Here is a 17,674-nt window from a genome sequence, read left to right as displayed (position 1 = left end):
GGCTATTGTGTAAGTCGGTTCCTTTAAATTAGCGTTCACGGTTCCACACGTGCAACTTCAAGTTGATTTCGAGGTTGCACTTTGCTAACTCGGAAGATTTTGCCAACGATCGAGCGACAGAATGGCTGTTAAAGCAGTGCAAACCACTACTACCGGGGAGGGCCTTGGCTATGATCCATATTTGAATAGTTCACTGTCTTTGCAGCGAATCGTTTGGTATATTGATCAGCTCGCCCGTGCGTTGTGAAATCTGATTCCATGAAGCCTTCCGCAGGTGGCCGCTTATGTCTGGGTTTTGAATATTGGGCTGCCATCATTACCAGGTATATGGTCACATCGTAGTGCATTCTACTGATTGTAATTGTACCATTTACAGGGACATACAATAAACTCCCTAACGACCAGTCGAAAAATGGGCATGAGAACCTGCGTCGGCCCATACCCATCTTAAAGTCCTACAAACACATGACATTATCCAAGACAGTACATCTATATACTTAAAGTACGTACAGCCCCCTATGGCCCGTGCGGTGCAAGTACATTTTCATGGCTTGAATTACAGTCGCGACAGGTCCCTGCCCCATACGCCGCTACAAACAAACAAACATCAATGCGTGAACGTTGCGGTAAGGAGATAAACCACCACACACCGTACAATCCAATCTATCATGAGCAGCGCCCGCGTCCGGGAGCTGACCTGCTCGCTCCAGTACACACTCCTCCACGCGTACATGGCGGCGAGTCCGCCCATGAAACTCATCTTGCCCAGGTCAAATACCGCCGCATTCCCGATGTACCTATATAAATGCTAGCTGTCAGCAACATCAGCCTGGCAGATGCTCAGCATGAGATACGTACGCGAGTGAACCGAGGTGCAAATATTTGAACGGCCCCGACACAGCCTCGTCTGCACCTGGCCCGTCCGCGACGCCGTTCATGATAAGAACGTCCCGCTGCTTCGCCAGCTTTGTGAACTTCTTCCCGAGATACTTGCCTTGCTGGGATGCTACTTGTGCCGTCTGAGGTTAGCCGTCAGGAAATACAGTCAGCAGACACAAGGAGACGATCGCAAAGCAACGCACTGCAGGCAATGCCGTGATCTTGTTCCCAATCTCCTGTAGAAGTACCGCGAGTTCGTTGAGCGTGAGGCTGTTATCTGCGTCCTTGTCGTACAGGTCGAATAGTTCCCGGACCTATCAATAAGGGTGGCACTGAGATGTCATCAAGTAAGTAAGGAGTCGACTATACGCACTTGTTGCAGCTGCGACTCAGCCATAGGAATGCGGGCCTTGATGCGGTTGACTGCATCACAAGGATCTGAGTCGGTCCGCAAATGCAGGACTATGGAACATACCCATTATCTCCCACTCGTCGTAGTCAATTTTCCCATCCTTGTTCTTGTCCGCTTCATCAACAAGTTCCAAGAGGTAGCTGACCACTGAAGTCTCGATCTGCGTAGTCATTTTCAATATCTCGGAGTATCAGCGACTAAAATAATATTAAACACACCGTGCTCGCGTCACCGATAGCATACACCTCACCGACCGGTGCGCCTTTGACTCGTAGATGCGCGTCTGTCTCAATGGCTTTCTTGTGCACTTGATTTGGCCTGAGATCATCCGTCCACGAGTACGGAATGAGCGGATGAGCAACTCAGGTACCTAAAAATGTATAAGACTCACAGCAGATTTGATACACGCTCCGTGAATGGGTTCATTGCGATTCCCGTGCTCCACAGCACAAAGTTTGTTGGAATGGAACGAGTCTCGCGTTTTCCGTCCTCCCCGCGTATCGAATACTCCACACGGTCATCGTGCACTGCCGCCACTCGGGCGGATGTGATGAGATCGATATCATCATGCAGGAACTTATTCTAGGCATTGTGCAAGGAATTAGATACTGAGAAGAGCGCGTGTATGAGTATGGAAAGGGTAAGCGTACCTCCGCATATCTCGAGATTGCCTCAGAGTACTGAACCGTAGATTACTTCGTCAGCCCTTTCACTGGAGCTGCAAGTAAAGGGCGCGCACCGTGTTCAGGATGTGTTCCCGGCTTTGAATCAGGTGAATCGAAACCTCCTCGCGGCAGATTTTAGGATACTACATGAGCACAATCAACATCATACTTATAATCAGTACGATGGGCGTGATACGCACATAATTCATCACGTCCTCCTGGCATAAGTCGTAGATCTCCGCTGCCGCTTCCACTCCTGTAGGTCCACCACCGCACACGACGAAACTCAATAAGCGTTTTCGTTCCTCGGGTGTGGTTGTTGGTAGCGAGGCGGTCTCGAAATTGTCTGTGTCATCAATTTCAGACAAAGTCTGGGCTGGATTCTAGGAAGCAGGACAAAATCCTGACGTACCTAATATACGTTGTCTAATTTTCCGTGCATCCTTGATTGTCTTCAACTGGAAGCAGTGCTGCAATCCAGGAACACCGTGCGTACTACTCGTTGAACCGACCGCAATTACCAGTTTGTCATACCTACATCCGCATGTTAGTCGTCAGGCGCATGAAGAATGCAGATCCACTCGATGCAATTCGATGGCATGAGTACTTGAAGTGTACTCACGGGACATAGATCCGCTCAGTAACCTTGCTCCCGTCCCCCTGTATGCGATTAACCTCCACTTCAAGCAGACGTTCGCTCATGACGAGGTCCATAGCACTACCATATACGAGATGGCCATGTAGGCGCGCAATGATTTTCCGGAGTGGTTCTACGAGCGAACGCAACTGTACAGTACCGACTGCCGCAGCTATATAGCAAATTGAGCATAGCATTAGTGAACGGGAGAGAATTGAATGATCAGACTTTCGTACAGGGTAACAGTGGCGTGAATGTGGTATACGTTTCAGGAGAGACAACCGTAACGTGGTAGTCGCCAGGCCGCAGAGTGTTCAGGATACCTACTGCCTAACGTAGTGTCAGTAAGCGAGACTTGGGTTTCGGGCTATAGACGTACTCCCCAGCCACCTCCGACGATGACAAGGTGGGGTTTCTCGACCAAGTCGGAGTTGTCCGTGTCTTCATAGTCACTGAGCAACCGCCGGAGAATGGGAAGATTCTTCGGACCTCCGCGCTCGGGGTTGAGTGCAAGGGGGGAAACCGGGACACCATCAATGTGCTGGCAGATTTGGGAGACGAAGATGAGCAAATCAACTCAGCGGAACGAGTAAGAGCTAACGCACACGATCAGTGTAGGTAAACGCGTCGTGGAGGAAGATCGCAGACGTGAGAACTGCCGCGCCGACGACGGTCGAGCCTAGCAGGTAAAACGAGTATCGAGCAACTGTGCGCGCACGCTTCAAGAACGTGGCCCGCGGAGGCGGTGGTAGCGGCTGCGACGTACTCGGTCCAACGACGAGTGCGCGAGCAGAAGTGAAGAAGTCGCGCTCTGGGAATGGACGCAGTTGGGTACGGAGTGGCCGTGTGGATATTCCTGCGCGCAGGAGACCAAGGTGTCCGAGCGAGCAGCCAGCACGACGTGCTGCTGCGGGCAGCATGGCCGCTGGTGGATATTCGGCCGCTGGAGAAGGTCGATGGTGGCTGCCTGGGTGTCGGGAACGCGGTGCAGAGCGAGGCGGGGGTCGTGGTCGTGGTCAAAGTCGTGGATAGAGGCGTCGGGGCGTCGGGGAGGGGGATATAAGAGGGCTGCCTGTGGGGCGCGTCGGGCGCACGGAGGTTGATGTCATCGGCGACGTGCGGACATGGGCTCCCTGCCCGGGTCCGCGCCCAGGCTCTATTTATAGCCTTACTGCTAATTTAATTATGACTATGTTACCGTCTTCAAATTGTAACAAGTACATGCATGGTGCTACTGCTGAGGATTGAATTCGAGTACAAAGTGGCGTAAACATCACTCCTGCCATTCAAATGACCCCACAATGGCAGTACGGCCCGCAAAAGACCCTTGCCCTGGGGCGAGGACTGTCATCCGTTTGTTGGGAATATCTAGAGCGGTTCTATAACATCATCATGGTATGAGCCGCAGCGCATGGCACGTTGTCGAGCAGACACTCACATCACCAAGAAACCAACAACGCTCAGATCAAGAATCTCTTCGTCGTAACGCTCCGATTCGTCCGGATTGGGGGGCGACAGGAGTGCGAGGACGGCATTGTAGAGGCCGGAGCCAGGCTGTGCGGGATCGACTATAAGCGGCTGCATCTCCGACACAACCCGTGCGGCACCAATAGGTAGCGCAGACGTCGGAGCCATCGTTTCTGGCCGAAACGAAGGATGAATAACCGAAGAAAACGAGTGGTTTCTGATAGCTTACCTTCACCAATGCGATATATAACAAGATCACTGAACATGATCACCGATGACGACGGTGCTAGGTTAAGGGTGAGGTCTGAGGTCTGCTCGCCTCCCTGAAGATATGGCAACGCGCTAAGGCCTGGGGGAGGGGGAATGACCTTGCCGTACATGTAATTCTGTAGCTGGTACTTCCGTACACGCTCGCGGTAACTACTGTCCAATTCGACCACCTGCATTATCATATGCAGCGCATCAGCGTGATGCCATTGAGAGAGGCGTAAATGGCAAGGACTCACACCACCGGATTTGGGAATCTTGACGATCGATATTCGGTTTCCATACGCTCTTTGCATCTCGACATTGAGTTTTTCATGACCCACCACCAGAATCACATTGACTAGAACCCCCTGGTAAGCTTCGGGTATGAACCAAGTCACCATATCTCACTTCTAAAGGCATCTACGCACGCTTTGATAAGTGCGTGCCTATGATCTCCCTGCGGCCCAGAACTCGAGGCAAAAGAGGCAGGGGTATCTACAATCAGACCCGCTGCTCGACCTGACAAATGGACCTTGAGCATCATCCGCCACAGAAGGTTGTCAAAAGTGCAGTCTCACATTCAGCATCGGCATCCCACCGCTCTGCAATATTTTCTCCGAGATTTCGAATCAACCTGTCCATGAGTAGAGGATTCCTTCGCGTCTCCGCATGGCCATACCAATACGAAAGTGGAAGTAACTCGTTTGATACAAGGTGAACGGGCGCGGAGGTAGCTGCAGACCCCAAGGTCGCGGCAGGAGAGGATGTCTGTAGAGGAGCCGTAATTGACGCGGCCGAAATAACTCCAGGAACTGCCCAACCACCCTGGAGACGCGTCAGTCATCGTGGTTGAATAAAGGCCATAAGAACACCCCAACGTACTTCACCGGGATCCACATTGGCAAAAATTGGATTCCAATCTTGTCCCATGCGCACCGCATAGTTGACAAGTATTTTCGAAACGGTTGTCTTCCCAGAATTTTCAGGTCCAAGAACCAACACACGGGGAGGCTCGGGATTGGGATCCATGTCGGCCTCATCATCATCTGACGGGGGGGATCCGTGAATCACACGTAGTGCACGAACACGCATTTGTTCCAGGGCGAGGTGTACATTTGCGTACGCGTTCATGGGCGTCTCCTCAGATATGTATTCAGTCGACGCTTGGCCAGTGACGTGTAGATGGAAATCAAATAAGGACCAAAGAACAGTCATTTTATGAAAACACTCATCTCAATTGTGCACCCCTGCCAGGTGTACACCGCAGCCTTGCATTCCATGCCGAACACATAAATGCTTCCCTCCGCGAGTTCCGCTCCAAATATCTCCGCCTGGCCATCTACAAGCTGCAAGGAGGTCAATACAGACGAAGTTCGTTACCACGACGAGTGCGAAGCGGCTTCTCTGATAAAATTGCGGAGGGCGGACGCACCTTGATGGCCAATGAGTTACCTGGGTCAAGTTCGAACCTATACTCAGTCTCTGGTTCAAGTTGCCACTGCCGCACATGGACTGCCGAGCTCCCCTCAGAACCCAGCGGGTTAGGCTTCCCCTCATGCTCTAGTCCCAGCGCTGACATGGCTCGCGAACACGCAACTGTACCTCGAATATGAAGGTGGTCTCACGACCCAAATAGCAAAGATATGGTTAACAAACAGGGTGAATGTTCTCGAACACAGCAAATGCACGATGAATACCACGGCGTGTTGATAGGGTGGCTATCACCACAACACCGAGATCCCTTACGATGTGACTAGTGTTAACACTGATCCAAAACAGTACCTGTGGTAGCAGCCCGGATGAGTATCAATGGCCTTGTGGGTGATAGCGAACAGCCGTCTGAGATGATCGTTGAATGAAGCAGGGTCATAAAACTTGGAAAACTTGCCTTTTGTGGACCAATAATAATTGTTTAGACGCTCAAATCATATAGAATCATAGTGCCACTACTACATATCATCTTCTCATCGTCGTCCTCGTGTATGGATTCTTAGCTTCCAGTACGGCCTTTACAGATATCGAGTCATGTGCTGGTGAGGCTTTTTCTGAGATTGAGATGCAATCTCCTCCAAGAACTGATATTGGCACTCGTTCTGGTTGTGAACCTACAACTAAAGTCTCTTCGCTCGCTCAGAGTGCTATCGGGATGTAACCATAGAAAGTCAATCACCAACCGACACCATCACATCATACTTACCTGGACTTTCTACTCGTGTGTTTCACGGTTCAGTACCTTCGGTCTGCCTGCATACGGCCTGCATATCGTCTGGCCGACAGTCCTCAAGATGGTAGCCTGTATCATGACGCTCATTCGACTTTCGAACCTGTCGCCTAGGGCGCGCACCATGATGTACTCAGCATGCGCGATCACGCATAAGTAATTCTACATCTCCGTACCTAGACGGGCAACTTCGTCTGACATTTTGCTCGCCGCTTCCCGCGCACACTGTAGTGAGGTAAATTACTGCTTTCAAAGTATCTTCTACTTAGTATGTCAGATCTTCCAAACTATTCGTATTTGAACATTGTGCAGTCGAACTGGTCATGAATCAGTAGTATTGTACTTTGTCTGCAGTCTACATCCGTCTCCAGTAAATAATTTAACAGTTCTCAGGTGTGGTATACATCCAATACAGGGGGCATCAAAGGAAAGCCCCGACCTTTACCTGCTTTCGTACAGCAGCGGAGTTACCCTCGCGGAACCGAAACTTTACCCGATATTGCTGAATGACTTTCTTGCTCGCGGGTTTCTTGTTGTTACTTCCCGAAGCGGAAGTGATGGGCCTCCCGAAAAAGTCAACAGCGATCTGCAAGCATCGAAATGAGAAGACATCTAAAAAGAATGAGCAGTCTCACCTTTTCTTCAGGCTTTGATTGCTCTTGTCGGACACGTTTGCTGGTGATTAGTTCAGGCTCCTCCTCGTCCGCGTCGCGGTTTTTGGAGCTGCTTGTTCCTCGGTCAACGGGTCTGATATTATGAATGCCAACCAGAACGTACCCCTTCTTGAAGAAGCTTGCTTTACTTGGTTTACTCCTTTCAACGGCATCAGCCTGTATTGACACTAGGCGTGCGTCAATCTGAGGAGATGAAATGCGACTATCTTCGATGCAAAGCTCAACACGATTCTTGCAACTACACGCACCTCAGTCGCCACTAAATGCCTGACAGCATACTTTGAGACAGCGATATCTGCGGCTCGCTTTCCATCATAGGTAACAAAGACATCTATAGGTCTACAAAGATCGGTCTGAATTAGCGCAGCAAGAGCCACAGCGACAGACTCACGGATCTAGTCTAAACATGAGTTGACCGTCCTCCATCTTTTCTTGCACAAATCGGAGCTCCATAGAGACCATGATGTTGACCAGCCTATCCAAGACCGCCCTTTCTCCAGGGCGAATAATCTGACGATTGACCTGGGTAGTGACATGTATTAGACAAAAACATGCTGACGGTGATGAGACTTGCCGGTTTGAGAGGGGGAGAAATGATTCGGTTAACCAAGGGCACAAATTCTAATCGGAGAACTGATTCGCTTGCGAAGTGTCTGTAGTCACCACCATTGCGCGCAGCAGCAGAACACAGACAATGCACCAAGGATTTATAGATCTCTTCGTTCGCTTTGGTGATCACATAGTTCTGCACGCCCCAGTCAGAGTTGAACCTCAGTAAAGAACAAAACAATGGCTTACTTCATAGTCGACCTTGGGACGTTCCACCTTGCACCCTCCCCTTTCTTGGAATAAAGGATAGAAGGCAACTAGCATGTATGGAAGGTATTGCATCAGCGCATACTCGCGCTCGCTCCACATCTCGCCCGACATGACATCGTAAGCAGTCAACCAATAGTTTGCTTTCAAATATCGTGAAAAGTTTGCGTCGTGACGGTGGACAGTTGCGTAGTGTTCGAAGCATCCTGACAACTATTGATCAGACAAAAGGTGTACCTACAGGGTACAGGGTACTTGCCTGATGCGATCCTGTCCAGTGTTCCACTACTCTCGATTTCACGACTGAGCCGGCCTACATAACGGGCTTCCTCCTCTTCGGTGATTCCCAGCTCCTTCGCACGTCTCCGCGGCATGGGAGTGAAGAGATCATTGAGGACTGATGTTTGCGATGCTTCCGTCTCTTTCATCCCAGCTGTAGCTGTGCGCACGGCAGGTTCGGTGACGTCTCGACCGCGGGCCTTCATGAGCTACGGAGAACGATAGATTAACTGGGAGTATAATGTTTCTGATCAAAAAATCGCCTGACCTGTAGCATATTAAGGCATCCTCGCAGGTCACCTTGAGCTACTCCAACTAGTGTCGTCAACGCCCGTGACTCGGTTCGCAAGCCCTCGATTTCGCAGATATCCCGCAATCTTCGAACTAGGTGTATATCGTTTGGCCGAGAAAATCGGATAACGCGCGCATATGCGCGCAGCTTCGTGAGAGAACTTGCATATAAGTCGTTACAAATACATATGATTGGCCGTAGAAGGGGACGAGACGCCTTCGGATCGATTTTCCTGCCTGGTGTGATGACTTGAGATGCGAGATACTAAGGGTCTCCGAATACCGGGCTGACCTTTCTTTCTTGGTTTGTCATACGTCAATGAAATCAGCTTCTGAATGAAGCCGGCTGACTGAAAAGTTATGCTTTGAGGCGAGCACCAACATCACTGAAGAGGGCGCATACATTGTCCGAACCACCAGTCGCACCGTCAATTTCATCGATGACGGCTAAGGTAGGTTTGGTACTTCCGACAGTACATCCCGTCTCCAGTATAGGGCGAAGTCTTTCCTCTATGACTTGAGCGGATCGAGCATCACTGAATCAAAGCGGTTATCAATATTCAGATATAAGTATCGTTTGGGCGGAACTCGACCTGGCATTTATTTCGAAAACACTGTAGCCAGCATGTTGCGCCACCACATGTGCCAATGTTGTCTTGCCCATTCCAGGAGGGCCAGACAGCAGCAGAATCTATCACATGAATTATCGAACACTTTCATGATAATATTTCGAAATATCTTGCCTTCTCGGGCGGTCGTCGCCATTGATCCATATTCTCGCCATCGTCTCCCCGTGGACGTTTCTGACCCCGTGGCTGGCGGCGACCAAATACACAAAAGTCCCACTCCTTTACCCAGGCCATCACTTCGCGATGGACGCGATCGTCCCCCAAGAGGTCGGTAAATCTGCGGGGACGATATCGGTCGACCCAAAGGCTGGCATCCGGATTCGTTGAAGAACATGGCTGGTTGACGGTAGTCGTGACCTCAGTATCACTGGTGAAGGGTATAAACATATCGTGAAGCACAAGCTAGCATAATACACGAACGAGTGAGAAAATTTCATGGCTGTTTCGGTTGCCAATTGATCCAGGAGACGATGTATTGGTACATCAAGCAGTTTACTATAGTATTGCCTTCCTGTGCCTGAACCACCACTGGTAGGATCAGCAGTTATCTATAAAATTGTAGATTCAAATATTCATCTTTACCGGCTTTCACTTACTCACATGAGAAGCCCCACACTCTTTCCGACGAGATTTACGTCTCAGAAAAACTGTCTGCCCGTCGAAAGTAGATGCCCGTAAGGAAAGCGGTGGGGTTGAAGATTTATACGAACTGTGAGACTCTGTAAGACCTGCATGAGCTCGAGCATATGGCCTCAGGAGGTCTCTGATTTCGGGAAATTCTACAGGCCCAAGAACATCAACGAGTAGGAACCATAAAAACGTGTGAACATTGGCGCACCTTGCGATTGAGAGCTGACAGATTCTACCACCGTCTCAGTTGCTCGTGGTGCCCGGGAATCACCCTCCACTGCCGAATACCGCATTCGTAATCTAATGTTTTAACCTCGCATGGAGCTACCTTACATACCTTCAGCTTCTTCGACGCTTTCGCAAAGCAGCCCATTCAGCACAAACACATCCCGCGTAGCACTTCCATCTGCGAATGCAAGCCGTTCAGAGTATGGTCGAAATATGAAAGAATATAAGCGACGGTACCAAGTTTATGCACGCATTCTGGCCCAATCTGCGCTATCCTCCGGCATTGGTTACTACGCAAGTTCTCTGACGAGGATTCTTCATTCAGCAGTAAACCGCCCATTGAGAATCTATTGCCCCCGGAGGTACTATGTTGTGAAGCATTGTCCAGCGATGGGTCGTCGGCAAGGAGTGCCCCAGGCAGACCGAAAGCTAAGAATTCCGTGTCCTCCATTTCAACGTTATACCTGCATATGACTGTTGGAGGATGGAACGAGAGGCTAGGGCGCGGCGTTGAACGCGGGCGTGACAAGGAATACGCGAGTCGTCACAATCATGTGACTATGACATGGACGATCTCAGAGTCGCACTATTTATTACCACTCAGTTGATTTGTACAGGTTGTTCCCGCTCGAGCTTCGACATCTCCGACCACGCTCGAGTTGTAGTCGCTTTTTCGTTGCCCCGGTCGATTCCGCCTTACCGCTTTCGTGCGAGCTCACGTTGTCACAATTTCTTCACGTCGAAAATTGTGTTGTGACTTGCATGGCCGCTGGTCCTTACGCACACAGTGTAGCGATTTCGCGTGCCAGACGCTATTTGGCTCGTGCAACGGCCGTGCGTGGCCGTGCTGTGACCAGGCTCGCTGCGCAGACATTGCCGCATTGAATTGTGTCGTATGAGACGCGTTCAGTTTGTAGTCGGTCGAATTTCGATGTTTGTATTCTGTGGAAGATTGTGCAAATATAAATGCCTCTGGTCTGTCCCTCAGAAGCATCAGTTTTCGTTACCAATTTGAGACAGGCACATTGTGTCTGGTGATTGTGTTGATCGCTGCCAACTTGAACAGCGCTAGCACATAAGAGCTCGATGAAGATGTTATACTTATGGAATCGAAACAGTGCTCGTTCACTTCCCCCTTGATGGTGGCCTGTAATACGACTATTCCTGTATTAATCCCGATCATGACAGGCGGTGCCAAAGCACCCGTGTCGACCGAGAAACACGAAAATCGAGTTGAAAGGAGGCGGCCAGAGGCATCAAAGTTGGGAGCGAAAGTGGAGGTGACTTCGGATGAGATTTCGAACCGATACAGACGACCTGGCATCACGACCACGATCGCCATACAAGGCCCACTACCCGAATGTAGCGAGAATCAATCGAGTCCCGTATCAGACCCGTCCACGTGTAGATGGGGCTGGCGCCGAACCTAGAAATCAATCCATATTATTATCCGACTTTGTGGCGTTAGTCAGGGACGAGTCGGACACGGAGCAGGAGGACTCCTCATGCAGTGCGGAAAAGGCACGAAATAGTGAACAGTGTGCTCAAGCTGCAGGCTGAAGACAGAAACGGCACAATTACGCAATATATGGGCACAGTAGCCTGGTGGGATGAATGAAGGAGCCAAGGCTAGAGTCTATGCGAAGCGCAAGAGAGTAGTGATGTGGTCGACTTACAGCCTGAAGGCGATGACAGTGAAGTCTTCACTCGCTCAGTCGAAAGGTTGGCTGGGGTTGCCCTGGCATGTCTCGGGAGGAGCACGTGGTGTTTCGATGTGAGCATAGACCTTTGTTCCTGCTTCACCTCCGTTCCTGGCTGTTACCCCCACTCCTCAACTTACTGCTGCACCACTGACTTCGTTCCTCGCCGCTACATTGTCACGGTGTTGGACCAGCTGTCCCTTTTCACACGGTCCCCGACAACCAAACCCTGTCAACTGAGCCCAGTCGTTTTGAAACTCGTTTCACGATCCCGCGCGCACTTGCAAATACATATTAGTCTTTAGCCTTTTGATCAGAAGAACAGTGGTCGAGATGTGGGCAATTGGTGACGGCAAGCCCAAAATTGGAAAGCAAGATGCGCGGTCGCGGAGCTCAGAAAGCCTCACATCCCAAAGGCATGGCCCTGAATCTCCCGTTTCAAAGTTTCTAGCCTGAGGCCCTTGGTCTCGTACCGACACAACGCGTTTGGGTACGAGACCAGAGGCCCTGAGCGACTGACTCGTTCTGCTGATGCTGACTTCACAGGGCGTGGCTCCCTGTCGAGCTTGATATAAAATGACTGACCACCCTCGCCACTCGCTCTCCAGCCCTCGGTTGATCTCTGTGCGCTCACCAACTCCAAGCCAGGTACTGGATAGTGAGTGTACCATGCAGGACCTGTTAGATGATTGTGACCCTAACTCACTCCCCCAGCTTGACCTTGTCTCCTTTCGTTTCGCAGTACACATCCACGTCTAACGCTTGTCTCCACGTCTTTCATTGTCGGCATTTACAATCATGCGTGTCACGACCACCCTTATCGCTGCTGCCGCTATTGCTGCACCTCTTCTGGTCACGTAAGTCAAATGATGCTTCTCCATCTGAATGCAGCCTGTGGGCGAGGCAAGGCTCATTCATATTTGGAATTTGCAGTGCCACCCCTTCTCCATCCTTCACCGACCTATACGCGCGCGAAGAGTTCGCACCGTATGTGTCGGCCCGCGACGTGTATGACGCGGCTGCCATATTCCGCCGCGGCAATTCGAACAGTAAGGTACGTAGTTTTGGTTGTCCGCGCTCGAATTGGGCTCACAGGCAGATACTCCGTCGTGCTGTTTATCTGATCGTCGACCGACCATGCGTATTACTATCCACGTGTGGTGCTTGCGCGGCACTCAGGGGGGCGGGAAATATACTTCAGTATGTTCAGAAAGGGGTGTGCGTATAGTGCGCTAACTGCTCATTCTACAGCTGCCTTCGAACGACCCGAATGACCCAATCAGACAGGCTGCGAGAGAAAAGTACAACGCGGACATGAAAGATTACCGAGCTAAAAAAGCGGCGCACCGAACGTGGCATATGTATAACGGCGGTCCCATTGGGGATGGGCTGGCCCGGCCGGATTCCACCCGGGGCCCGCCGCCACAGATACCTCCGAAGCCGATTGATCCGGATGGAAAACCCAACAAGGGATTCAAGGGATTCTTTGGATTGCAGGGTAAGGGTAAGCGTGAGGACCTCCATATGCGTGCGCTGTTAGTGCGAGCGTTGCTCGAAGAACTCGATTGAGTACATCATGATCCACGCGGGATGGATGGCATAGGCGTGCGGAACTCAGACCGTAAACGTAGGATGTGTATTTTGTTAGAATCAGATGAAAGAAAGATGGGGTGTTTGCCCTGGGCTCACTAATCATTCGAATGTCACTTGGCATTCGGTTTGTATGGAAACAGGGATTGGCCTGCTCTGACAGTGATACGATCAGTTGTGCTGCTGCCCGTTCTTTCTGGCCTTCGTATGTTTGCCATAAGTATTTGTGCCCGCCTGTTCAGCGTTTTCTGCCCCTGGCTGTGTACTCCTCGCGTAGGTGGTGGTGCATATATTGGCTTTGAACGTACACCTGGTCGATAACTTGTGCACTGCGGCCCTTGGGACGACCCAACGCGTCCTCGCTCGCTCGTGGGCTCCCTGGCTCGTCTGACCACTGCTTCCGCTTCTCACTCGCGCGTTGCCCACTTTCCCGCCCGCTCGGACACCTACCGGCTCGCACTCTGCGAGTACACTGACCTGCCCCTGTCACCCATCTTTGCAGAGCATGCGGGTTATTCAAGCTCTCTCGGACCCACTCGCCAGACTGCTTGTTCGACCACCCACTCGTTCATTCGCCCGCCTTTTCACTCGCTCACTCACCTGCTGATACCAGGCTGCTGGGAGAGCAAGTCACCAACAACAGCAGACATAGAGTTGGAGCCCGTGAGTCTTCCCTTGCTCTCGCCGTGTGCAGCTATGCATGCACACTGCGGATTCTCTTGCCTCTTGCCCGCCCGTCTGCTCACTCAGCCGTCTTCTCTCTTGCCCGCCCGCTCGCACACCGACTTGCTCCTTCACCCACTTTGTCCACCCGCGTGCTCACTCACTCGCTTGCCCACTCACTTGCCTGTCTGCTCACTCATTCGCTCGTTCGAATGACAATATGCGTCCGTCCTCACCCCATTCACTTCCCTTGGCACCTGTAATGAGTCAAGGTACCTTGCCCGCTTACGAGTCACCCGCTCGCTCGCTCCATCCGCCCGTTCGCTCGTCTTCCCGGACGCCCATGCTCACAAGTACTCTATACCCGATGCAGCCATTCGACACGCGCCGTTTGTCTGCACTGCACAAAATTCAAAAACCCTGGCGGTGTGTCAATGCAGTATTTGGGTCCTCCAGCGTTACTTGCGGTATTGGCTACCGTACCCCGATGGAGTCCCAGCAATATGATTCACCATTCTGCTGTTGTAGACAAAAAGTCAATGCCAAGTCGTCATCTGGAAGCTCATCTCTAGTGTTCACTGGCTGAAGTACTTGATGTTGAATCTGAGCTCGGGGCGAGCGCCGGTGGACCGGCCTTTGGAAGCGAGCCACGAGAGATACCAACCCACCTCGAGTTAGTAATGTCAACTTATATTTCAAAGAGGCTGGCAGAGTTGGTACAATCAGGCATAACGAATGTGAGCATCAGTGATACATGTTTGAACTTGCTCTGAATGAATGATAAAAGTTTCTGATTGCATAGGCTAATTCGCATCGCCGACTAAGTGGGCGTAAGGGAGCTTGAAGTGTATCTATAGTAATACATGAATTCGAACAGAACGAAGAATTACAGTGTCTCTCAACAGCATATGGCGAATTGATACTCAGCCTCGAATGTCGAGCAAAGACTCTAGCGCCACTATTAGCGAAGAACCAAGTTCGCAATACGTTTTCCACGCACCATCAAATACCGTCGACATCTCGAAAGTCTCGGACGATATATACTCTAGCACGCGCATCCCGGCTGCTTCTGATATTTGCTTCAGCTCCCGTCTACGAGCACGATTGGTGACGATTCGCCACCAACACATCGTGCTTGGTTTATCTCCGAAGCCCAAACAGCGAAGAGATGGGATTGACTTCATGATCTGCTCTGGACACTTCTCGTACACGAGACGATCTGTATGCAAGGACCCGGGAATGATGATACGGAGGAACATGATCTGCGATCTTCCTAGGACAGGCAATACATTTTGCTACACGCCAAAGGTGAGTATAAACGAATTCCCATGTCACAAATACTGACCATCCATCGCGAATAGTTAGGAGTTCCTATGCGAGAAGCCGACCCATAAAGATTGACGAGAGTGACAGTGATAGCCCGAAGTCGATGGCCGCTGCGCGCAACTTCCGCCCAGCAATCACTGAAAGAATTGAGTATCGATAACGAGAGAACGATAGGTTTCACGTTCTTGATTTGAACGAATGCTTGTTCCGCGTCACCAGGGTCTTGGATGAGAGCTTCGTACGACACACAACGGACGGGACAGGTGATCGGCCACTCCAATAGGTCTTCCACAGTGTTGACTGAGAGTTCGTCAAGGCTAGGCCAACAGCGCACAGTCTCACCCTGTGGGTTCCGCCGGTCGTTACCCTTGAGATGCAAGGCGCGAATTGTGGGGAATGAGTGAACAAACACAGGCATCGCAGCCCTACAGGACTCCAGGCGCAAAATGCGCACATTCCTCCATATTGCGTGCGGATGCGGTTCATCCTGGAACGTGAGGTTGTGCAGGCCGAGAGATTGCAGGCTCTGGATGTGCGCAATGAGGGGGAGGACTTGCGGAGCGTCGGTCGTGAGCCGGTCCGACCAACTATGGACAACTAGCCTTTCGAGTCTGCTCTGTATTTTATCCAACATCAATATTGTTTCCTGACCCCCGTTATACAACCACAGTGCTTCCAAATTCTCCATTCCACACACGGCATCGGCGACGGCGGGCACACTCGCTATCATTAGTTCCATGGGTCCAAGACCGAGCGATTGAATATTCTTCGCTCTCCGAAGGACGTGGGTGAGGAGTCGCACGGCAGAGGAAAAGTCGGTCTCTCCGACGTCGCCAAAGAGGGATATGTGGACCTTCCTCAGATAAATGACATGGTACGAGATGTCCGAAAGCATGCATGCAGCAAACTTCATGAACCGCTTGCGCTGGTTGAAGATGGTTACGCGAGACAGTGCCCTGCGCATGGCTATATCATGTACTCTTCGGCATGCGCAAGCCAGATGGAGGGCATGTGTGACCGTCAGGTGCGAAACGATCGCATCGAGGACATCGTCATTGAGATCCAGGAACTGGGTCATGTCTGGCACCAATTTTGTCAGAATAACCACAAGCGTGAAACAAAGTACAGTCATACTATATTGCAGAATCGACTCGGGACTCAAGACTGCGGTCGTCCGTCGTGCAGAGATAGCACCTTGCGGACCGAGGAGGAGAGAAGGAGAACTGCGATATACAGGATGTTTGGGCAATAAATAGTCTTCAGCCCCTTGTTCCGACCACAACTTGACGCGGCCGGTTTTGGAAGGGGAGCCGGACTAGAGCAAGAGCACTGCGAGCATAGCGCCGGCGAACATGACTGGGGCACGAGGAGCTCAGCCACCGGTTCGATCAATCACATCCGATTAGGAAATCGTTCAAGTTCGTGCATTGAACCATTGGCGAGTTGTCGATGTTCCGGCCTATTCTGCGCGTCGTTCAGAAAGACTCGGATGATACTAAATCTATTCTGGGTTAGCAGATCTCAGAAAATAAATGGCACCGGGACATGCCCTTAGTCTGATCTCTGACAGTGTTGGGTCACCCACCAGCTTAGCACGATGTCCGGACTCTACATATACGGTCTTCTTATTCAAACCTTGCTTGCAGAGTCAATTCGCCCAACATGAAGGCCTTCACATCTCGGCAACATATAAGCAGTGCTGACATATTGGCATTATCGGGTTCTAGCTCCCTCGCAGAGCGGTCCGTACGATATAAGTTACAACTTTCTTCACGAACGATGAATGAGTCCGGAGCCAAGCACTGAAGCAACGGCTGAAGGATCATCCCAGACTCAACGAGCGAGAGCGTGTTTGTAGGATAACGGTATCCGTCCACTTTGTGGCATCTGGGAACATAATGATATACCGTAATACGCCTGATAAAACCACATGAAGGTGAGCACGATATAAAACGGGAAGGCTGCATGAGGAGAACAAGCAGGGTCAGTAGGGCTCAATAATATATAGCTGAAACACTGGATCGAACGAGTCCCGCGGCGCGTCCGACGTGCACGCGCCTGGACGCAGTCTCGGGAAAAGCCGCTGAGGCGAGCGCCTGTGCGGCGACCGGTATTGTTCGTGGTGAAGAGAGAAAAGCTGGCGCACTGTGCTCGTCCACTGTCTTTGCCAGCCACCACACGCACGCGACGTCGCCCATTGTCCCCCTCCTCCATCGCCCCTCCAAAATGGACGCACAACACCAGCACAGCGCACGCCCTGGCCCAGCCCGGGAGCATTTCGCCTAGCGGCGTGCCGGATTATCCCATGTAAGCCGCCT

General features: G+C 51.3%; 5 protein-coding genes across 5 annotated transcripts; 1 reads left to right on the top strand and 4 right to left on the bottom strand.

Moving 5' to 3' along the window:
* Positions 1–394: 394 nt before the first annotated feature.
* FIBRA_02563 (uncharacterized protein) lies at positions 395–3,513 on the bottom strand (the record flags this gene model as incomplete). The annotated part of the gene is made up of 17 exons (XM_012324422.1): positions 395–455; positions 511–590; positions 656–797; positions 859–1,019; positions 1,083–1,193; positions 1,253–1,302; positions 1,355–1,451; positions 1,510–1,609; positions 1,683–1,873; positions 1,942–1,971; positions 2,031–2,099; positions 2,157–2,302; positions 2,369–2,490; positions 2,579–2,765; positions 2,830–2,923; positions 2,973–3,134; positions 3,199–3,513. The coding sequence occupies 17 exons, from the start codon at positions 3,511–3,513 to the stop codon at positions 395–397; spliced, it is 2,118 nt and encodes a 705-aa protein (XP_012179812.1).
* A 353-nt stretch (positions 3,514–3,866) lies between these two features.
* On the bottom strand, positions 3,867–5,888 carry FIBRA_02562 (uncharacterized protein; the record flags this gene model as incomplete). The annotated part of the gene is made up of 9 exons (XM_012324421.1): positions 3,867–3,972; positions 4,032–4,233; positions 4,290–4,500; positions 4,567–4,667; positions 4,718–4,828; positions 4,888–5,134; positions 5,192–5,472; positions 5,538–5,655; positions 5,742–5,888. 9 exons carry the CDS (start codon positions 5,886–5,888, stop codon positions 3,867–3,869), a joined length of 1,524 nt encoding a protein of 507 aa, XP_012179811.1.
* A 1,063-nt stretch (positions 5,889–6,951) lies between these two features.
* FIBRA_02561 (uncharacterized protein) lies at positions 6,952–10,528 on the bottom strand (the record flags this gene model as incomplete). The annotated part of the gene is made up of 16 exons (XM_012324420.1): positions 6,952–7,116; positions 7,166–7,253; positions 7,308–7,387; positions 7,453–7,543; positions 7,596–7,726; positions 7,764–7,949; positions 8,003–8,163; positions 8,262–8,508; positions 8,568–8,827; positions 8,883–8,940; positions 8,994–9,126; positions 9,640–9,767; positions 9,820–9,998; positions 10,058–10,126; positions 10,187–10,255; positions 10,315–10,528. 16 exons carry the CDS (start codon positions 10,526–10,528, stop codon positions 6,952–6,954), a joined length of 2,259 nt encoding a protein of 752 aa, XP_012179810.1.
* Positions 10,529–12,575: 2,047 nt separating this feature from the next.
* On the top strand, positions 12,576–13,346 carry FIBRA_02560 (uncharacterized protein; the record flags this gene model as incomplete). Its single annotated transcript, XM_012324419.1, has 3 exons — positions 12,576–12,634; positions 12,711–12,831; positions 13,029–13,346. 3 exons carry the CDS (start codon positions 12,576–12,578, stop codon positions 13,344–13,346), a joined length of 498 nt encoding a protein of 165 aa, XP_012179809.1.
* Positions 13,347–14,953: 1,607 nt separating this feature from the next.
* FIBRA_02559 (uncharacterized protein) lies at positions 14,954–16,434 on the bottom strand (the record flags this gene model as incomplete). The annotated part of the gene is made up of 3 exons (XM_012324418.1): positions 14,954–14,979; positions 15,031–15,325; positions 15,376–16,434. 3 exons carry the CDS (start codon positions 16,432–16,434, stop codon positions 14,954–14,956), a joined length of 1,380 nt encoding a protein of 459 aa, XP_012179808.1.
* Between the last annotated feature and the right edge of the window lie 1,240 nt (positions 16,435–17,674).

This window comes from Fibroporia radiculosa (genome assembly GCF_000313525.1).
Source record: "Fibroporia radiculosa TFFH 294 genomic supercontigs, scaffold1320, whole genome shotgun sequence".
Taxonomy (NCBI): Eukaryota; Fungi; Basidiomycota; class Agaricomycetes; order Polyporales; family Fibroporiaceae; genus Fibroporia; species Fibroporia radiculosa.
This window is presented reverse-complemented; position numbering and strand designations above follow the sequence as displayed.